At 40.3% G+C, this 18,947-nt stretch overlaps 1 protein-coding gene across 2 annotated transcripts in view; it reads left to right on the top strand.

The window, feature by feature from the left end:
- SATB2 (SATB homeobox 2) overlaps positions 1 to 18,947 on the top strand; it is a 131,445-nt gene that overhangs the window by 45,102 nt on the left and 67,396 nt on the right. For both annotated transcript variants that reach the window (XM_054636526.2, XM_077181222.1), the window contains exons 4-5: positions 13,733 to 13,859; positions 15,915 to 16,038. In XM_054636526.2, coding sequence (XP_054492501.1) covers positions 13,733 to 13,859; positions 15,915 to 16,038 — 251 coding nt within the window. The remainder of the gene's footprint in view (positions 1 to 13,732; positions 13,860 to 15,914; positions 16,039 to 18,947) is intronic.

Raw genomic sequence — 18,947 nt, 5'->3', positions numbered from 1 at the left:
TAAGTATTGTCATAGAATGTCCATACTCCAATTTGAAATACAGAGTTTTCTGGCATTTCTTGGAGAAACGGCTGAAAAAAACTAGTTTGCTTTTCAATATTTTTTTTTACTTCTTATGTGCTTTATTTTTGAGTTATAACAACAAGCTGTGTACTTGTGTCTAATTTTACAACATACATATCAAATTTGTAGTGTCCAGAGATAACACAACAACACATATCTTTATGTGCAGGAAGGGGGAAAAGTGTTAGTTCCTGAAGTAAGTTGTTGTTTTTTTCCTTTAAATGTTAATTCACTTTGTGTTATATTGTATCAGCTCCCTACAAATACTTCTACTGTGAAAATCAGTAAAGGAAGCAGGATTTAAACTTACTGCTGTGTTCTGTCCCTTTACTGCGGCTATGCACATGATATTTGCATTCACTTAAAATATCACACCTGCTATTTAGAAATACTTATTCTATTGAATATCTGATATTGCATACATGACAGCAGATCCAAAGCGAATGTATCAAAAATGAGTTGTTGTGGCAGTAAAGTGGGTCATTTTAGTGGAAAAATGGAATGTTTTCCTGTCCTTGGCTGCAGTGAGGGAGGGGTGTGTGCAGCTGGCCCATTGGCTATGCAGCCCATATGAGCACAGTGAAGGGGGCTAATGCCGAGCTGTGAATTGACTGGCAGCCATCACCATGCCTGCTCCTTCCTCATCTACCACTGCAGCTTTCCCTGCCCTGGGAACTGCACCTTGGTGTTTTCTGGGCTGCCCCACTCTGGATGGACTGAGCAGGCACCCTTGGGCATGGCTCTTCTGGAACAGGCATCCGTGGCTCATCCCTCTTATGGCACCTCTAGTGCTCTCTTCCTCTGCTTATAAATTTGAGTAAAATGCATGGGAAGAAGATGGGAAGAAAAGTCATGACTCAAGCCAAACAGAGTGTAACTTCTTGCCTTGGGGGTAGGAGGAAGGGATATTGGGGTTTGTGGTTTAGAGATTTATTCCTGTAGAGCTGGGAGGTGCTGGCCGTCATTCAGAGACGGGAGCAGCGAGGCGTGGGTGGGAGGAGGAAGGTGACAGTGATGTGGTCCTGAGTGGATGGGTGAGCAGGCACTGACCAGCAGAGTTGCTTGCCATGAGGGATTCTCAGACAGGGTTGTTTCATCGTATTCACTATGACAAATCTGAGGTCTGATTTGGCAGGAAAGAAAACATATTCATTGATTTTCAAGCTCAAAATTGAAATGGTTTTCTTTGTACCCAAGAAGGGCCTAAAAGGCTGTTAACAAGGTTGAGACCATTTTCTGGCTGGAGGCTGGTGGGAAGTTCTGCTGTCTCACTAAGGCTGAGGGAGAGTGTGCATTGTTCTTGCCCATCAACCTGTCAAGCCTTCCTGTCTTTTGTGAGACACAGCAAATTCCTCTTCCTCTACTGACAGAAAACTCCTCAGCCATAATAATAGTATAATTTTGCAGTTCTGCCAAGATTGCTCAAAAGTTTTGGTTGTGATACTTAGTTATATTGGCTAATATTTTTTTTCCAGATAAAAATTACTCAAAAGACGCTTCAGGTATGACATTCCTTTTGTTTATGTAGGGCATATGGAGGTACTCACCACAGTTAATAGAACATGAAGCTTTTTGTACACTGCATACCTGGATAAAAGCTGGCTTAAGTCCCTAAATGCCCCCATTTCATTTGTAAAGAGCTTTTTAGCTTAGCCTTAACACAGAGTATTTAGATTTCAAACTCTTATCTTACTTTTTCTAAATGAAGGGCGTTCTTTAGACATCTCCAAATGAGAGGCTTCTGTGTCTTGAGTTCACATCTTTGAACATGTGACAAAAAACATTTCACCTGAGAAGTAGGTAAAGGAGGTAACAATTTGGGCCTCCAGGAATAAAATTATTCCTGGTTATGAAGATTGGGTGGACCTTAATTTTCAGTATGGCTTGACTGGACAACCTCTTGAATTTCATCAATGCAACATGTTTAGTCTAGAGCAGTTTACCTAGACTAAGCCATTTCTCACAAAATCCTATAGATTCATCTCTAATTTATCAATTTTGTTTAATATTTAATTTTACTCTCTAGATTGCAGTTTTAATGGTGGGGCTGTGATCTTTTCCATCCACACTACAGTGATGACTGGTCACACTGATTGGGACCCTTACTGCATGAGCTTTTCAAATGAGTTAATCTGTGATAAATTGTAAACCAGGGTCATCACGAGAAAATGAGAGCTGTTTTAGTGCTGATAGGCCCCCCTGATTAGATTTTCATCCACCATGAACTCAGATGTCAGATGAAGAAAGGAGGGTATTTTTTTTGCTGGTTAGAAAGACTTACAATTAGTTTTAAGTGTCAATTACTATAGTATTGTAGGCAGCTCAGATTTTTAGGATAATTCTACACAGTACAGAAACATCCCCAGTCTTATTCTAGAAGTTGTACGGAGGTCTGTAGAGTGTTTAGCACGAAGCAAAAGGAAGTTGTCCAAAACTAATTCTATAGTTCCAAAGTTTTTTCTTACTCAGAAAGTCTTTATTCCTTTGGTGTGCATACCTGTCTTAAGACCTCCAATATGAAACAACCGGTAACACCCCATGCCTCCAAATGAACAATAGGCTTTGGGGGAGTGAAAAAGACTTGCGTTAAGATGCAGATACCCACAGTGCCACCCACGTCCCACCACCTGAGTGAGTGCCAAGAGCAGAGAGTAGAACCTGGCTGTGGGAAACGGCTGTGTCGGCAGGAACCAGATTGAGGCTTTTCCTCCAGGGTGACCTTTGAAATCAATCAGATTGTGAAAACGATAGACTTCCCAAAGCTGCCTTGGTGTGTTGGGCTAGTAATGCTCCCTCAGTGCTGAGGTCTGCTCTGGTTCCCTGTGCCAGTAAGGAAAAGAGAATATATCTGGATTATATGAGGGCTGTTCAGCCTGTTCTTTGAGAAGATGTATGCAGAGTCTTCATCTTCCTACATACGACTTTGTGAAGTAGGTATTTATATCTTGTTTTCTCCTATGGCATGATACTATTAGTTGAAATCCCTAGTCAGATACTCTGTATTTGTGGTACAGAGGAGATTGCTGGCAGCAGTATAGGTTGTGCCTTATGGTGAAATGGTATCTCTGATTGATAGATTCCAGGGATTTTCCAGTGCTGGTGCCATGTTCTGAATAAGGCATCATCCCACTGTATCTTTCTTTAATTATATTCCCCCAAAGTGGGAATGGACTTCTAGATTCCTTTTCTGCTTTTGCACGTAGAAGCTGTGCATACGTGGGCCCCAGACACCTGGGGCTTTGGGAGATGATTAGAAATGACAGTCTTTCCTCCCTTTTCTCTTGAAATATCACCCTGCAGCATTTTTTAGCTCTTTGATTTGAACATGAGGTAGAGTTTAGGAAAGAGAAAGAAGTGGTGAGAGGAGGTACTAAAACTCTACGCCATCTCACAAGAGTGTTCACAGTGCCGCCAGTGCTTGAGGATTGGAGAGTCTGTCCATGAAATCCTCACACTGGTTTTGGCTGGGATGGAGATACTTTTCTACATAGCAGATCCACAATTTCTATATGTGGTGATTACGTGACAATCTTAGCTGCTACTAAAGAAGTGGGGAACTGGAAATGTTTCTGAGCATGATGTGTGTGTGCAGCAAAGTTCCAGATCCAAAATGTTAATAACTCTTTCCAGTCTTTACCATGTGCACAGAAATTTATAATTTAAATTAAAAAAATAGTTATTTCTGTCTTTCTATTTTTTGGTCTCTTCTTCACAAAATGACTAACGTGAAGTTAAAATGCTAACAGGATCCAAAAAGGATCTGGTGGCTTTGTAAGAAAATAGGTTCAGTTCTAGGAAGATGTGGGCTAAGAAAACAAATCTAGGTTCATTTCAGCATTAATGTGGGCTCATCAACGGTACAAGGGAAAACTGTTTTTTCTGAGTCTGGTAACAGTTCCTGCTTGCTCTGAGTCATCTCCTCTAGTGGTGAACTAGTCTTTTTTTTTTCTGCTTTTGTTTTCTGTTGATAGGAAATGTAACATAGTTCAGTAACCAGCAGAGCTTTATTTAGACTTGTCAGAAATGCAGAATTTTTTGGTCTTCCTGGGAATAAAAGAAAGAGATGGGGGACTTGAGATCAGATTATCAACTGAAATAAGTATCAGTAAAGGAAAATTTCTTATTTAATTTAATCAAATTCATCTGAATTTGCAATGCTGTGCAAACTAAGAACTAGGGTTATTAAAATGTATTTTGAAAAGAAATATTATAACCTTAAAGATACTATTTCCTGTCTCTCTCTAGTTGATTAATTTGTAAAGCAAGGGGGAGTTTTAGTCCCTTACCTTCTACCTGTTTGTGCTATGAGTGAGATCTGAGTCTGAGTATCAACAAACAGTGCCTGTTCTTAAATATACATATGCATGCAGATTTTCATGGATACTTCTGCTTCCATAAAAATTTTTCATATAAAAATGCTAAAATAGAGGTGTTACTGCCTCCCTTGTTAACTGCTTCGTGGTGGAATTAGTTCTTAACTGAATGTTATTAGAGACACTGGGATTAAGCTTGTGGATATTTTTTGATCCTGTATGGATCTGGCTGTACTCTTACAGTAAAGCAGCTACAAAGAGCAGAGGGCTTCAGAGTTGAATGGCAAAAATTACAGCAACTGTGTCTTCACTTACTGCATTCATGTTGAATTAGTGGAAGCAGTCATTTGAGATTATCAGTAAAGTCCTCAATCCCTCTATTTCCTCAGCAGTACTTGCGTTTCTGTCCTGATAGTTAGATGCTGCCCTACTAGTTTTTCAGTTGTTCATGTTGTTTTTTTCTCATAGAAGTCAAGAACTGAATGTCTGGTGGGAGGAAAGAAAAGACAGAAGGCAAACCAAAAGTAGTAATTTAGTGAAAAAAACATTCTGCTAGTCTTTATACAGAGTAAGGAAAACCCCAAGACACAAATCTTAGACTAAAGAGATTAAGCTGTTAAACTACATAGGCCAGAATATGAAACTGCATTAGTTTAGGGGTTTGTTTGTGCAGCACAGCATGCTGTATGCCCTTATTTTTCTTTGGACTTGAGACCCATGAATTTTCAAATCTACTTGTAGTTGACTCAACACAAAGATAGTTGGCTACTGTATGTTTGCAGTCTGAGCCAGACTTTCTGTGCTCTCTGTAGCTGTTGCTGTGAGTGGGCAGGATATTCAGATTCATACAAGGCCAGATAATGTCTGTAGGCTTAATTCTAAGCTTATTATCCTCTACAATGTCCTGTTAGCAATGCTCCTTTATAATCTTTTATAACCTTTAAAATGTGTTTTATGTATTCAGCTGCAATGCCACGTTTTTGTGCTGTTTCCTCTGCTCAGTAGACTGACTTTCCTTGTGAAGCTTATAGGCAAGCATTAAAGCTGGGTGAATTTGAAGGAGTTAGGGGCATTGGCATCTTTTTAAAAACAGATGCAGGGTTTTCCCCAAAGAGAGAGAATGTCTTCTACCCTTCCTCTTCTCTATTGGGAAATACATAAAATTCAAGAAAGGCTTCAGGAAGGTAGGGACCAAAGGCTGTCTGCCCAGATACCCTGTTTTTGCTGAACGTGTCGTGAGGCAGATTGTCTTGGTGGCAATGGGCTGGCAGAAAGCTGACAAAAAAGGTTGGACAGCAAATGTTTGTGCAAAGCTCTGGTCCTTTCACTCATGTGCAGCCCTTTATAGGTGGTGAGGTGGCAGTACAGTCACCTGGTCCAAAATTTGTTGTGAGATGATCCCGACGTTGTTTATGGCTGTTCAGGAACATGTGCAGTGGAGAAAAGCACCACCTGTTGAGTACACTTGCATTCATGTTTCTTAGCAACTGAGGCAACTGCACTAAAGCCCCAGTTCTCAGTCTGTAAGGCTGAGCTGGAAGCCCACTGCAGGTCCCCACTAGCTGTATCTGCTTATGTTGGCTCTCTGGGAGGCCCTGAATTAGAGACAAGTCCTGGTACCACACTGGGATGGCAGAGGAGTAGCACATTTTGCCAGGGACCCTGGGACTCAAGGAGAGACAGCTGAAGTCCAAAGCAAGAGGAACAGCTATGATTTAAGATGCCAAAGCAAACCTCTACTCATGGCAGCAGGTAAAGAAGATCTTTGATCAAGGAATAAGCTGAGTTGTGACACTCTGGGTTTCCAGGGTGTTCAGTGGGCACTGCTCCCTGGGGGGAGGCACAGCCTGTGCTCCTGGTGTCCCAGGGCTAAGCTAGGAACAATCTTACCATTAGAGCACAGATTGCCCAAAAGGCAGTAATTTCATGTAGAACTGGGTGAGTGCCCTGCTCTGGGCATTATGTGGGGATGATGTTAGTGACATGCAGTGGGTGCTGCAATCCTGTGGGCATTGGGTCTACTGAATATTACCACTGAGACTGCCCTAGGGGTGATGGTGCCTCTCAGGAAGGGCAGCTTGGTGGAGGGTGAAGCTGAACTCCAGGCTGGCAGGGTTAAGAAAGATACCTGGATGCAGTAGCCTTTCTGTCATGAGTTGTCATGATTTGAAAGACTTTGTATTCTGCCCTGGAAGTGATACTTAGAGGAGTGGTTCTGTGTCTCAGATGAGAGAAGTGGGTTTCTCTCTCTTTATGCATTTTCTTGCTGTCCAAGGCGCAAGTGCACACTTAGCCCAAAAATGACAAAAGACAGATATTATGCAGGACTGAATGTGGTTTTCCTCAGTGGAGGTGGTAGTTTTATAAGTAATACAGGAAATGTAAAAAATACTTCAGAATCACAGAATATTCAGAATATTCTGAGTTGGAAGAGACCTGCAAAGATCATTGAATCCACTCTGGAAACTTAAGTGAATGGCCCGTTGTCTTGTTTTTTTTAGTAGTACTTCCTGTGCTTCCTTGCCCTTCTATTTATTTGTGGTATTCCTGTTCTATCATATAACAGTTTTAAAAATAATCCCCTGAAGTAAATAACATCAATTTTTTTTTCCTGTTTCCTTACCAATTATTGACTGTTTTTTCAAACTGAATAGAGGTTGGAAAATTAAATAAAGACTTCCAAAATAACAAGCTCCAGAAAATTTTATTTAATTTGTGGGTTCATTCTGTTCACTCTCTCTTCCCCCACCTCATTTTTTCTTTTTTTAAGAAGATCTTAATTAATTTAGTCTAGTAACTTAGTGCCTATATTAAATTAATCTAATAAAAGTCAGGGTCCTCACATAATGTTTCCCAAATGTGAAGCAGCATCTATTACATAAGGCACAATCTTTTTACTGTAAAATGTAAACCCGATATGTGGAATTACAAGCCATTAAACTGTTTAGTGTATGTTACTTAAGTCAAATACTTCAATACAGTCATGCTGGAGGAAAGGAAGGGGCAATGCTCACATTCAGAAAATTTAAAACACAAAACCAAGCTTCATGTATCAAAATGATTTTCATCTATTAATGTACTCTGAAGTTTGGCATTAAATCTTGTAACACTAACAGTCTTTCTATTGATGGCTACACCCATAATTCCAAAAAATTTTTAATATATAATCATATAAATATCATATGTAGTAATGTAATTGCATAGTCTATATTAAAGTCTGTGTACTGATAGAGATGTGCAAGCCAGAAAGTGTTTAAATTGACCGGCTCATAGATGTGTTGTTTTGTGCTCAAAACCATCGCTGGTACGCAGAGTTTATGAGAGCATTTTTAAACAGCGAGAGCAAAGACTTCCAGCAGCAGCAGTTCAGGGGGCTTTGTGCTTGCAGACCTTTGTGTGGCTTGGCTGTGTTTTCCCCTTGGGTGAAGGTCACACTTTTGTGCAGAGCCCTGAAGTTGCACAGGTCTCATGAGCTGGGGTGGAGCATTTGTCATTCGGGGGTTGTGGGTGTTCCTGTTGATTTGTGGCTGTGTACATCACAGTGTAATCACATAGTTTATTCCTGGTCTCTCACTGAATTATTTATTAAGGCCTGAAATGAGGAAGGAGGGGGATTCTTTTGTATTGGCATAAGCATAGGATTATGTTCACTATGTGCTTTCAATCACTACATCACCGATATGTCAATTGGCAGAATACAGTCTACCTCACATTTTAGGATGTTGCAAAGTTCAATGAATTAATATTTTTTAAGTGCATTGGGACCCTCTGATGCAAGATGCTTTAGAAGTATGGGGGGAGTATTCTGCTGATTATTTTTTCCCATCTATTACCCCAATGTGTCATTGATTGAAATTCAGTAGAATAATACTGGCACCCTTATAACAATGGGCAAAGGTGGTATTTTATTTTCTTAGATTTTCCAAAAAGCTAGAAAAGACGGCTCAATAATATAATTCAAAAATTAATATAATCAGTTTATCTTCTGGTAATTTTTTCCTGTTGCTTTTTCATCCTTTCTGCTTGAAAAGTTGTTCACTTTGCTGGATTAACAGTAATAACTACAAATTATGGCTTTATGTTGTTACAGTGTGATGATATACTACAGCCAGTGTAGAGGTAAGAAACACAGGTTGAATTGTTATGTATTGCAGGGTAGTGATTTTCTGCATCTGGTTTATGAATAAATAATTCTTTGTAGTTATTACATGGGACAGGCAGTTTTCAATTTCTGTAGAAAATACAGTTCAACAAAAGAAAATTTCATGCTAAAGCATAGGGACAAGATTCCTTTGAAGGGGATAAACAGATGCAGTCACTACCACTGCATGGTGGTAGTGGTAGGAGCCTACCCATTTTGGAAGGAAGGTCTGCAATAGTGGCTGATAAAGAAATGGCTTGGTGGTCCCAGAAGTGGGGTTTTTATTGGGTATCTCTTTGAGGTCTTTCATTTGGAGCTGTAAAAGAAATCAGAGGTTCTTGGGTGTTAATGCTAACCTGCAATTTCTCCTGAGTGTCTGTTGTTTTGATAAGAGCTGCTGTTGAAAAGCACGATGTTTGATCAAAACTACTTGATTGAATTCACAAGGCAGCAGCAAATGTTGGTTGTGTTCTTCTACCAGCCTTGTGTTTGCAGTCCACAACTCTCAGGCTGTGGTCCTGGGATCCCTGAGATGCAAGGAAACAAATTCTAGGACACTTGACTAGGTTTAACCATGGCAGATTAGCATTTTTTAAAAATTACATTAATGCTGCATATGCATTTGCATTAATACTACAAGTATCCATTTAAGTTGTAATTCAGGTGTGCTCATAATTGGAAATCAAGAGTATAGCCATGGTGGGAGCAGGGGATGGTTTGAAGGGAGCCAGTGACAGGGTATGCTCTGGTACTGTTTGCTCTGTTTAGCCACAAAAAGGAATTTGGAAAATGCTCCATTTGAAGAGTTTAATTTTACAGCAGTGATGTATTGGAAGGTACCTGAGGTGCTCCAGTAATTGTTATGGGGTTATCCAGATTAAAAGTTACCTGTGCATGTGAGTGGGAGATGCGGGACCTGGTCTTCATTCCATTTAGGACCTATTCCATTGTCATAGCCAGACTGTGATATGTACGTTCTAAAACCCAGATGTGGCATTCTTAGAATGAGTGTGCTGTGTGGCTACCATTCCATTTGCCATGACAAATGAGGTTTCTAGTCTATATAGATGAATAATTTTCATGGCGCTTGAAATTTTCCCGTGAACTACATAATAATGGAAAGGGTTTGCCAGCTTAGCGTTTTTCTAGAAAGCAGCTTTCTGCTTTTAGTAATTTTATAGTCCTGATCAAAGTAGTTATTCTGGAAGTCTGCTTTAGCCCCAGCCTTGCATCCATTCATTTCAAATTTCAGTAGGGTGATGTCCTAGGAATAATCCCAGTGCTTTAGGTGCATCATTTTTTCAGGTGATAAAATAAAGCTCGTGATGATCCTGTGATGAGTTCTGCTGGATATAGAATGGGTTAGCTGTGATATAGCAGGGCAAGGCTTCTGTTCAGTGTAGAGTTTTGCTCTCACTTATGTAGTTATCACTTTCTTCTCCAAAGGAGCTGCTTTTTGAATGAAACTCAATTGGAAACATGCTGGCAGGGTGGCACATCATTGGCCTGAGTGGAGGGACGGCAGTGAATTCAGTGGTTGTTATGTGTACAGACTTGACACTTGAGCTCACAGAAGTTTGCCACTGGTGTGTTCTGCCATTCTTGTGGGTAAAGGGAGTTACACCCATTTTACACAAAGCTACTCTGTCTTTTTATCCTGTCTGCATTTTGATGAAGCTGAGGCTTAAAGTTAATAAAAGACCTGACTGTAGAAGTACATGGCATTCAAGAACCAACAACCAGTGTGGATAGAGAATCTCTTCTAACATAAGTTTTGAAAAAAAAACTTTTGAGAAAACTGATGTCTTTATTGTCTTTAATTGCCTAACTGGCCTGGGCTGCATTCAGTCATTTCTTGGTGAGATGAGAGCTGTTCTACTGTATGGCCATTTCTTCAGTCTGTGCAAGCATTGAAATCTGTTAGCTCTCCCTTCAAAAAACTTTCACAGGAGAAAAGACCCAACAGATACAGGAAAGAGAGCCAGATTTGTTAACAGGAGAGTTTTGGGACTCAAGGAAGATGTATTTTTGTATTTCCTGAGCTTTCTGATCTGCTGTGCTTTATTCACACATAATTTTGAGAAGGTCTGGAGCTGACAGAAAAGCGATACTCCCAGAGAAGTAGTATGTTCATTAATAACACAGTGACCTTTCCTCATTCCTATCTCCTGTCCCAAGTGTCAGTTGTGGTAGGATAAAAGCTTAGCCAGGCCAGTTAAAGTGATTTCTTTAAAGGCCTGAGCTGTACCATTTAAAGTCAATGAGAGGAACAATAAAAAATGTGTATGTGGAAGTGACCCCTTGCTGCCATGCTGTTTTCATCTTGGGGTTGCTGTTAGGCTAGAAACATCCAGTCTGGATAAGAAGGGATCTTTTTAGGGGAAAAATTTTGGCCTGCTCAGTTTTTACTGAGTAGTCATTCAGTATGCCGAGAACACATTTGCCCAACAAGCTGGCATCATCTTCCCAAACATAGCCTAGGAGTTGCCTTAAGTACAGTGTTGGTGCCATGAGATAAGCACCTGTGAAGTCTGCTGAGGAGCTGAATGGAAACCATGGCTTCTGGCTATGGTTTGGACCAGCTTAATGTGCTCTGGAAAAAAATATTTCACACGTCATATCACACCGGCTGAAAAAATAGCATGCATCAGCAGTGCTGTAACACAGAGTAAAGGACTCTCAGCAGGTGTTAACGTGCAGAGGCACTGAGCATTATGGTAACACCTGTGTTTGTTTAAATCCAGCCAAAACAATTTCCTCTCCAGTTGTAGAGGAGGATTAAAAAAAAATAAAAAATCTCCCTAACTTCCAGTAGTAGCAGACATTCCTGTAAAACAATTTGCATAGTATTTCCCATGGTGCACTCTGACTCCACTGGTGTTTTTTTTTCTTTAAACCCTTTTAGTCTGGGGACACCTTTAGTAACTTCAGTGCTTCCCAACCATCTCTTTGTCCTTTGCCAGCATTGCCAGGCCCGAGCACTTGCAGATGGTGTGCTCTCTGAGTGCTTTCCTTAATTGAATGAAAAATAAAGCCTCTTGTAAAATATTACCAATTTAGATGTGACTTATGGGGCACATATGATGCTTATTTTTTCAATTACATGAAAACTTGGCGGTGTTAAACATAGGAAGCCAAGTGTTCTGTGAAGCTGGTATAGATTTCTGGATTTCTAGGTGATTTTGCTTTAAATTATTATATAGCAGGAGGAAGTAAAGGAAGTCAGCAGCTAAACTGTGTTTTTCCAGCATGTATTTTACGCAGTGGACCCTTGATGCTCATTTCATGACTAATATATGCTGTACTATATGCATTTCTTGTTGTCACCAGAGATAACATTAAGTAAACTATCCCCTTAAGAAAAACAGCTTTTCTTGGCAAGTGGAATATGACTCAAGGAGCCAGCACTGGAGACATACGGTGCTGTGAATGAGTGCTGTGTGTTACTCTACTGGATCTGAGTCCAGGCACTATTTATACTGCAGCATATTCAGCACCAGATTGTTAAATCTTAATACTGAAACAGTGCATCATTGAAATGTTTTTGTTCTGTTTATGTCCCATTTTCAAGCATTGGATCTCAAGCAACACTTAGTAACTTTTTGTTTCATTTGGACACTATATTTCTTTGCCAAAAGCTTCTTAATCTGCTCTTGAAGTATTAGCCTGCCTGTACCAGTATGTTACAGTGAAACTTTGTGCCACTGAGGATGAGCTAGGTCACTTCCAGCTTCTTTCAGTGTGTGGTGACAGAATGCCTTGCAAAGCAGGTCGGTGGTAAATGCAAAGATTTCAGTGCTACAGAAAAGGACTTGTATTAAAATTACTTCCTCTTCAATCTGTGTAGGAGTGGGGAAAAATACTCTATAGCAGGTAGTTCATGGGCTCCTTGTATTCTGTTATCGTCTCTGCAACAAGCTTTGTTTCACTGTTTCAGTGTGGTGGTTATCTTAGGATCATTTTTGGGAGACCAGGATAACAGGGTTTTTGTCATTTACTGCAGTTCAATTAGTTCCAGAGCTGGTGAAGAGCCGGGACTAGAAAGTGAGGAGGAGATGGTTGAGGTTTCTTGGCACCACAGCATCCTTCCAGATACCCAAGAGGAGTTCTTGGCGTGCCTGTTATCTCAGAAGAAGGAGTCTTCTCATGTATCAGTGTATTACTTTTTTCTGGCAGTTGAGTTTATGGATGCCTTTTCAAAGATCACACAGTATATAAAGAAACCTCAGAAGGCATCAGTTTGAATGAGAGAATGGTGTCTTGTAGGGCTGAGCTGAGGAGAGTTGAGTGAGCAGAACAGTGGGGCAATGGGAGCACAATGAAGGAGGGAATAAAAGCAGTAGTGGCAATAGTGCAGAACAAGACTGAACTGCTTTGCTATCATGTAAGATGGCACTGTGGCTTTCTTTGTTTGGTGTCTTCCTGGAAGTCATTCCCGGGATTAGTCATTGTTTTTGGTGTGGGTGGGCCCTCTGTAATTGTCTAAACAGAAATAATACCTCTGCACCAAATGGTTTACCATCCAAGTTTACAGTCTTTGTGACAAGCTCATCCAGAAGAGGTGATGATCCCTATTAAAGAATGAACAGAAGTAGAAATAGAACATACAGCATTCTCCCCCGCCTCCAAAAAGCTATTTTGGATCTGTGGTCAGCAGCTTGCAGTTGTTTGATTTTTTTTTTTTTTTTTCCCCCACGAAGAAAATCAACTGTCTGCATAGTGCAACTTGTATCTGGGAGTGAACTCTTCCTGCTTGGTGGGTTTCTATCCACACTGGGAATCGTACCATGCTTAGATTCTAACAGTGCTGAAAGCCCATGCATAGGAATTTTCCTGTTCAAGTCAATAGTAATGCATTTATTTACTGAAGAGTTTTTGTAGACTGCAAAATTAGGGCTAGAAAGTGCTTAAAACTTATTCTAACTTAAAGAACTAGGCTTTAGAGCTATGATGAAGGATGTGAAGGAAGTCTCCTGTGTTTCCTTGCGGTAATTTAAGAGTCAGGAACATGTCAGCAACTGTCTGCTTAAGATTTTGAATCTATTCCTGCTCTTCTCCACTGTTTCCTCAGGAGTAAGCAGAACATGTCTTTCTGTGCAAGACTGCAGTAAACCTCAAGGCAGATCTTGGATTGTGGGAGCAATCAACCTTGCTCTGAAGGGTTTAATAAATGGCTGATAAAATATAAAGTATGGATTTTTTGTTTTCTTTTCAGGAATAATCAAGCTTGGGAGGTGGAATCCCCTCCCTCTCAGTTATGTGACTGATGCACCAGATGCGACAGTAGCCGACATGCTACAAGATGTCTATCATGTTGTGACACTGAAAATCCAATTACAAAGGTGGGTGTTTCTGAACATCTGTCCTTCCCTATTCTCTGAGCTGCTCTGTTGGTTACAGCATTACTACAGAGATTAGCACATCCTGTCTTCATTAATTTCTGGGCTTTTGATGAAATTAAAAGAAAATGGAGAGAAGGGTGGGTCACCTGGCAGCTTTTTGGTGCATGTTCCAACTGATATTGTATGTTCTCTGAAGTAGCAATATGGTAACAGAGAGGGGAAGGGCAGAACCCCAATCAAGTAAAGATACGGGGCTTTTAGAGGCAGACCTTTCTACAGTCCATGATTTAATGGATTCTTAAATTCTAATTTTATCAAATAATAAACTCCTTGCCTTTTTCTAGAGGCTGCATTGTGAAAATCCAGGTCTTCTGCAGCCAGTTGCTGAGATGTGGAAGAGGGGATCTTTTTTTACTTTCCTTTTTTTTTCTCCAGTGGTCTTTCCAGAAAACAGAAGACAAGGAAGGAGAGTGTCACTGCAGTTCCATTTGGTGTTTGGAAAATATTTTCCTTCCCTGAGGGCTAGTTCTGATTAGCAAAGCAAGAGCTCTCACCATTTTTACACTTTATTTACCCTCCTTTCCTCCCACTCTTCCCTCCTTTTTTCTTCTCCTTTCTCCCTTGGCCCGCTAAAGAGTCCTCAAATGTAAGGTCCCTGGCAGTGCATGGCATATGCCAGAGCTGCAGATAAGCCTACATTGCACAGCCTCCTGTAGCTGTGTGGCCAGAACATGACAGAGGAAAGAGTAAAAAGTAACAGACAGTTTGGAATAACTTACTGACAATTCTTTGAAGCTTTGGCTTGAACAGAAGAGGGGCCCACAGGGATCTGTGCGTGTCCTTTGGTGACAGGTACATACCCTCCAACTGTTCCGTTCAGTTTAGAATTTGGAAATAGTTGATGCCTCACTGACATTAAACTTCCAAGCAGCAACATTTCTTTCTTGTTGAATCTCTGATGGTGCTTCGTTTTTTGATTTCCATGAACAGGTCTTTCCTTGGTTTTATATACTGTGAAAATTTTTCAGTTGGGCTGCATCTCTGCTATGTAGTTGTAAAAGAGTGTCTAGACCCTATAGCTGCTATAGAGCTACCAGGAGTCCATGTAGTCTCTTGTCACCTCTGTATTAGCAAAGGGTATGAACCTGACATGAAGGTCTCATTCTTTATCTTCAAAGTGCCTGGATGCCACATAAATAAAAGACAGTCCATGACTTTGGCATAAAGATGATCACTGACTAGTTGAACTCCTCAAGCACAGCTGAAGGTTCAGCTCTGAGGCAAAAGCCAGGCTGTGAGGGCAGAAGGCAGAAACCACCTTCTGAGGCCATTGGAGAGCATGCATTAAGGCTCTGCAGCAGAAATGGCAGTGACAAGCTTCTCCTATCTTTTTGATGTGCTTCTTGGGTCTATCCCCATGCATGTGGACACAAACCATAAGCTTGTTAAATTAAAAGAGGCAGAAGTCATATGAAGACAAAAGCTTCACTACATATGCAGTTCTTGTGGAATGAAAGTGAGAACGAACTGCACGTGACAGATGTTGGGCATATGGCTTGATGTGTCTCTGAAAGGCTCTTGGATACTTCAGTGATAAGGGCAGTATATGAACCTGTATAAAATGAAACTAATTTTTCAAAGTCTCACCTCCACACAATGAGGGCACTCACTGTTCAGGGATTTTGTTAGTGGCAGTGCGTGCAGCATATATGTTTATTTTTCTACCCCAGCAGGAGTATCTTTGTCTGGAGAGGATGGCTTTACTCAGCCATTCCTGGGGCTCACTTTATGCAGTTTCTTTGCCCTCCATCAGGCCCCAGCAGGAATGGTTATGCACACATGCCATAGGAGGATCATCAGCTGCATGTTGAACTGCACATGTTCTGGTAATCGTCCTTGGTGGGAGAGAGATAGAGGGGAGAAGCACCTTGGACTGGCCAAGCAGGAAGCTCCAGGGTTGTGCTTGTTGCTTAAAGGTCTATAGCACTTGCATGCAAAAAGTAAGCATCTGTGAAGGTGATGTTTCTATCTGCTTTTTGCTTTCTGTTTTTACAGTTGTTCAAAGTTGGAAGATTTGCCAGCAGAGCAGTGGAACCATGCCACAGTTCGCAATGCCTTAAAGGAACTGCTCAAAGAGATGAATCAGAGCACATTAGCCAAAGAATGCCCTCTCTCACAGGTCAGTGCTTTCAGCAGGCTTAGGGAAAGAAAGATTTGCAAGAAGTAAACCTCATGTTTCTTCTGTAAAGAGCCTACACTAAACAATTCCATAAATACCAAATAAATTTCTTGTTTTCTTTAGAAAGGAGAAATACTAATTAATATGTTAAATAGTAGTATCTTTACACCATGTTTTCTTAGTGGGTTGTGAGGTAAAAATGATGAATTAATTGATTTCATAGGGATGTAAATGCATTATTTAGATTTTTATCTGAACCTATTGCAATAGGATTAATGATCCTCAAATACAAGATTCGAGTGGCTTCTTCCCACTAGCAGAGGCTTGCCTTCCCCCCCATAACCCATGGGTAGCTCTCATCAGCCTGCAAGCATGATAAAAAGTATGCAGTTTTAACAGTTGTGGCCCAATTTCTAGGAAACAGCAACAAAGAAATGTATATGTAATTATGTTAAAAAAAGAACAAGAACTCAGCCTCATTCTCCATGACTGGTTTTTAAACGGCACTGATGTCATGTCTAAGACATGGGTTCCTACAGATGCCACGGAGCTCTATTTGTACTTCAGATTGTCATAATGAGACATTCATGAAATTTTTATGACTTTTCCTTGCCTCTCAGAAAAAACGGAATAACACTTTAACACCCAGACCAGGTAACTTTGCTAGGCATGAAAAATATATTGCCTTCTAAAATGTGTACTGAAATCAAGTTAATCTGTCCATTGTATCTTTGAAAAGTCAAAACATGGGTAATTCCAGCTTCCTGAAAAGCCAGCGCTTTGCTTGCTCATATCCAACATTTTTTCTCCTGTGATTGTGTGTCTTCCATTGCACTCTATGTTCATCCTGCAATTCATGATCCAAAGCCTCCATGAACCAAGATAATTCTCTCTGTTCACCACAAATTTGCCTCGCTGTGTTATGATTACAACTCTAGGGAAAGCACAGAAGTAAAATATGGAACTGGTAGGAATCACATTCTTCACTTTATTTAGCCATGTGGGATCTGCAGAGCTGACAGGAATGGAAGGGTTTTGTGAGGAAAAGCCACGGAACTTGCTGATTTAGTAAAGGAGAAACAGACACTGTAGATATGCACAGTGTGGAATGCACGTTGAATACGAAAGTGTTTTCATTTTCACACAGTTTTAAGTGTCATTTTTTAAAATAGAATTATCTGTGGAATCTGGTCAGCTAATGATGATTGCAGCATATGGTTGTCTCTGCCCAGTCTTCTTCAATATCCAGCATAACTAAACTATGCATCATTTCATATGCAGAATTCATTTGTTGTCTGGGTCTGTTTCCTCCCACTTCAGTTTCAAAGCCTACCAGGTGGAAACACTGCAGTTGGTTTACTCCTTCTATAGGCTTAGTCTGACATATATTTACAAAATTACTGATGGCAGATGCATAGCAGCCAAAATCCTTGCCCCAGTATTTATTTGGTGGAAAAAGCGAAAAAGAGATTCTTCTGTAGGAAATTGAGCTTGCTTACTTTTAAGGACAGGTATAAATGACCTTGGGTAGTGACTAACCCTTCAACTAAGACTGCAGAATGCAGCTTGTATTGTTATTGTTATTGCCATAAAAAGTTTCAGTCTCTTTTGGTTTAGCTCACAAAATGCAGAAGATACAATGGAAGGTTGTATAGAAGCTGTCTATTACCATCATCTGAATATGCCTCTAATACAATTCCTTCTCCCAAATCAGTTTTAAAAAAATATCGTGCCAAATGTGAAATGTCATTACAACCCCCTTGTGGTTAATATATTATTGACAGCAGCAAATTGCAGAGTGGTCTCTTAGGAGTGAAACTGCAGAGTAAATGCTGCTGTTTATTAATGTGTTCACAGTGCCTCAAGTACAGAAGCAGAGAGGGGCAGCGTGGGGAGCTGCTGCTCCCACCAGCCACGGTGCTCTGTCTCTGGTTCTCAGTGCCCCAGCTCTCCAAGCAGCCCAGATGGGGATTCTGATTGCTGCTAATGGGAAATGTAATCATTCACTTTGATTTAAAATTGTTCTGGTTTTTTTCTGTTAGCTGTATTGCATGTCTGCAGCTTAGCTACCCTTAGCATACGGCTCCTGTTCAAACAAATAAATCCCGGTTAACCAAGCTGGGGGGAAGGAGGGTAGGTAGGGGGAGTCTATGTGGCAGAAAGAAATCCAATTATTTCAATATTTCCATCTTTTCATAGAGATCTGTCTTTCCTGTGCCATATCACTTATTTCAGAACTGACCATGCATTTTTGTCTCTTTGCTGGAACAAGCTTTATTAGGACGTGTGTCCCATGTTTTTCTCCTTGAACTTACTGCACCAGATTTTCTTTGTGTGGGTATTTCTTAGCTCCTGGTCTAAGTAGTATTCATTCCACATGGCTGTCATGGCCACACACATACCAAATATATCTGCTGCTTTATTCCTTTGTTAAGGATTTTTCTAGAAATATTACGCATTATTTAGAAGTTTGTAAGTAGTGAGTGATTTTTTTTTTCCCACTCTATTTTAAATGGGTATTTCCTTTCTTCAGACTTAACAAGATTCCTAAGATGAATACCCCTAGTGTTCCTTTACATGTAATAGTGAGGATATGTGGTCTGAAAATTGCTATAGTTCTTTCCCCTGCAGAAGAGAATCTGTCCTGGGATTTTAAATCAACCAGTGGTTGATTTACTGTTTGATTTTACTTTTTTTATTTAGTTTAAGTTTTGCTTTCTCAAATAAAGGTTAATGGGTTAATATATTCTGTGATATTTAATAGCCTCATGATTTCAGTAGTGTTGATTTCTTGTAGAGCTAGGTGATTTGGAGAAGGAAACTTCCCCCCCCCCAAAAAAAAAACAAACAAACAACTTAAGAGAACCAAATTGATATGTAGACAGAGTTCAACAATTCCCCACCCTTCT

Source organism: Agelaius phoeniceus, chromosome 7, assembly GCF_051311805.1.
Source record: "Agelaius phoeniceus isolate bAgePho1 chromosome 7, bAgePho1.hap1, whole genome shotgun sequence".
NCBI lineage: Eukaryota > Metazoa > Chordata > Aves > Passeriformes > Icteridae > Agelaius > Agelaius phoeniceus.
This window is presented reverse-complemented; position numbering and strand designations above follow the sequence as displayed.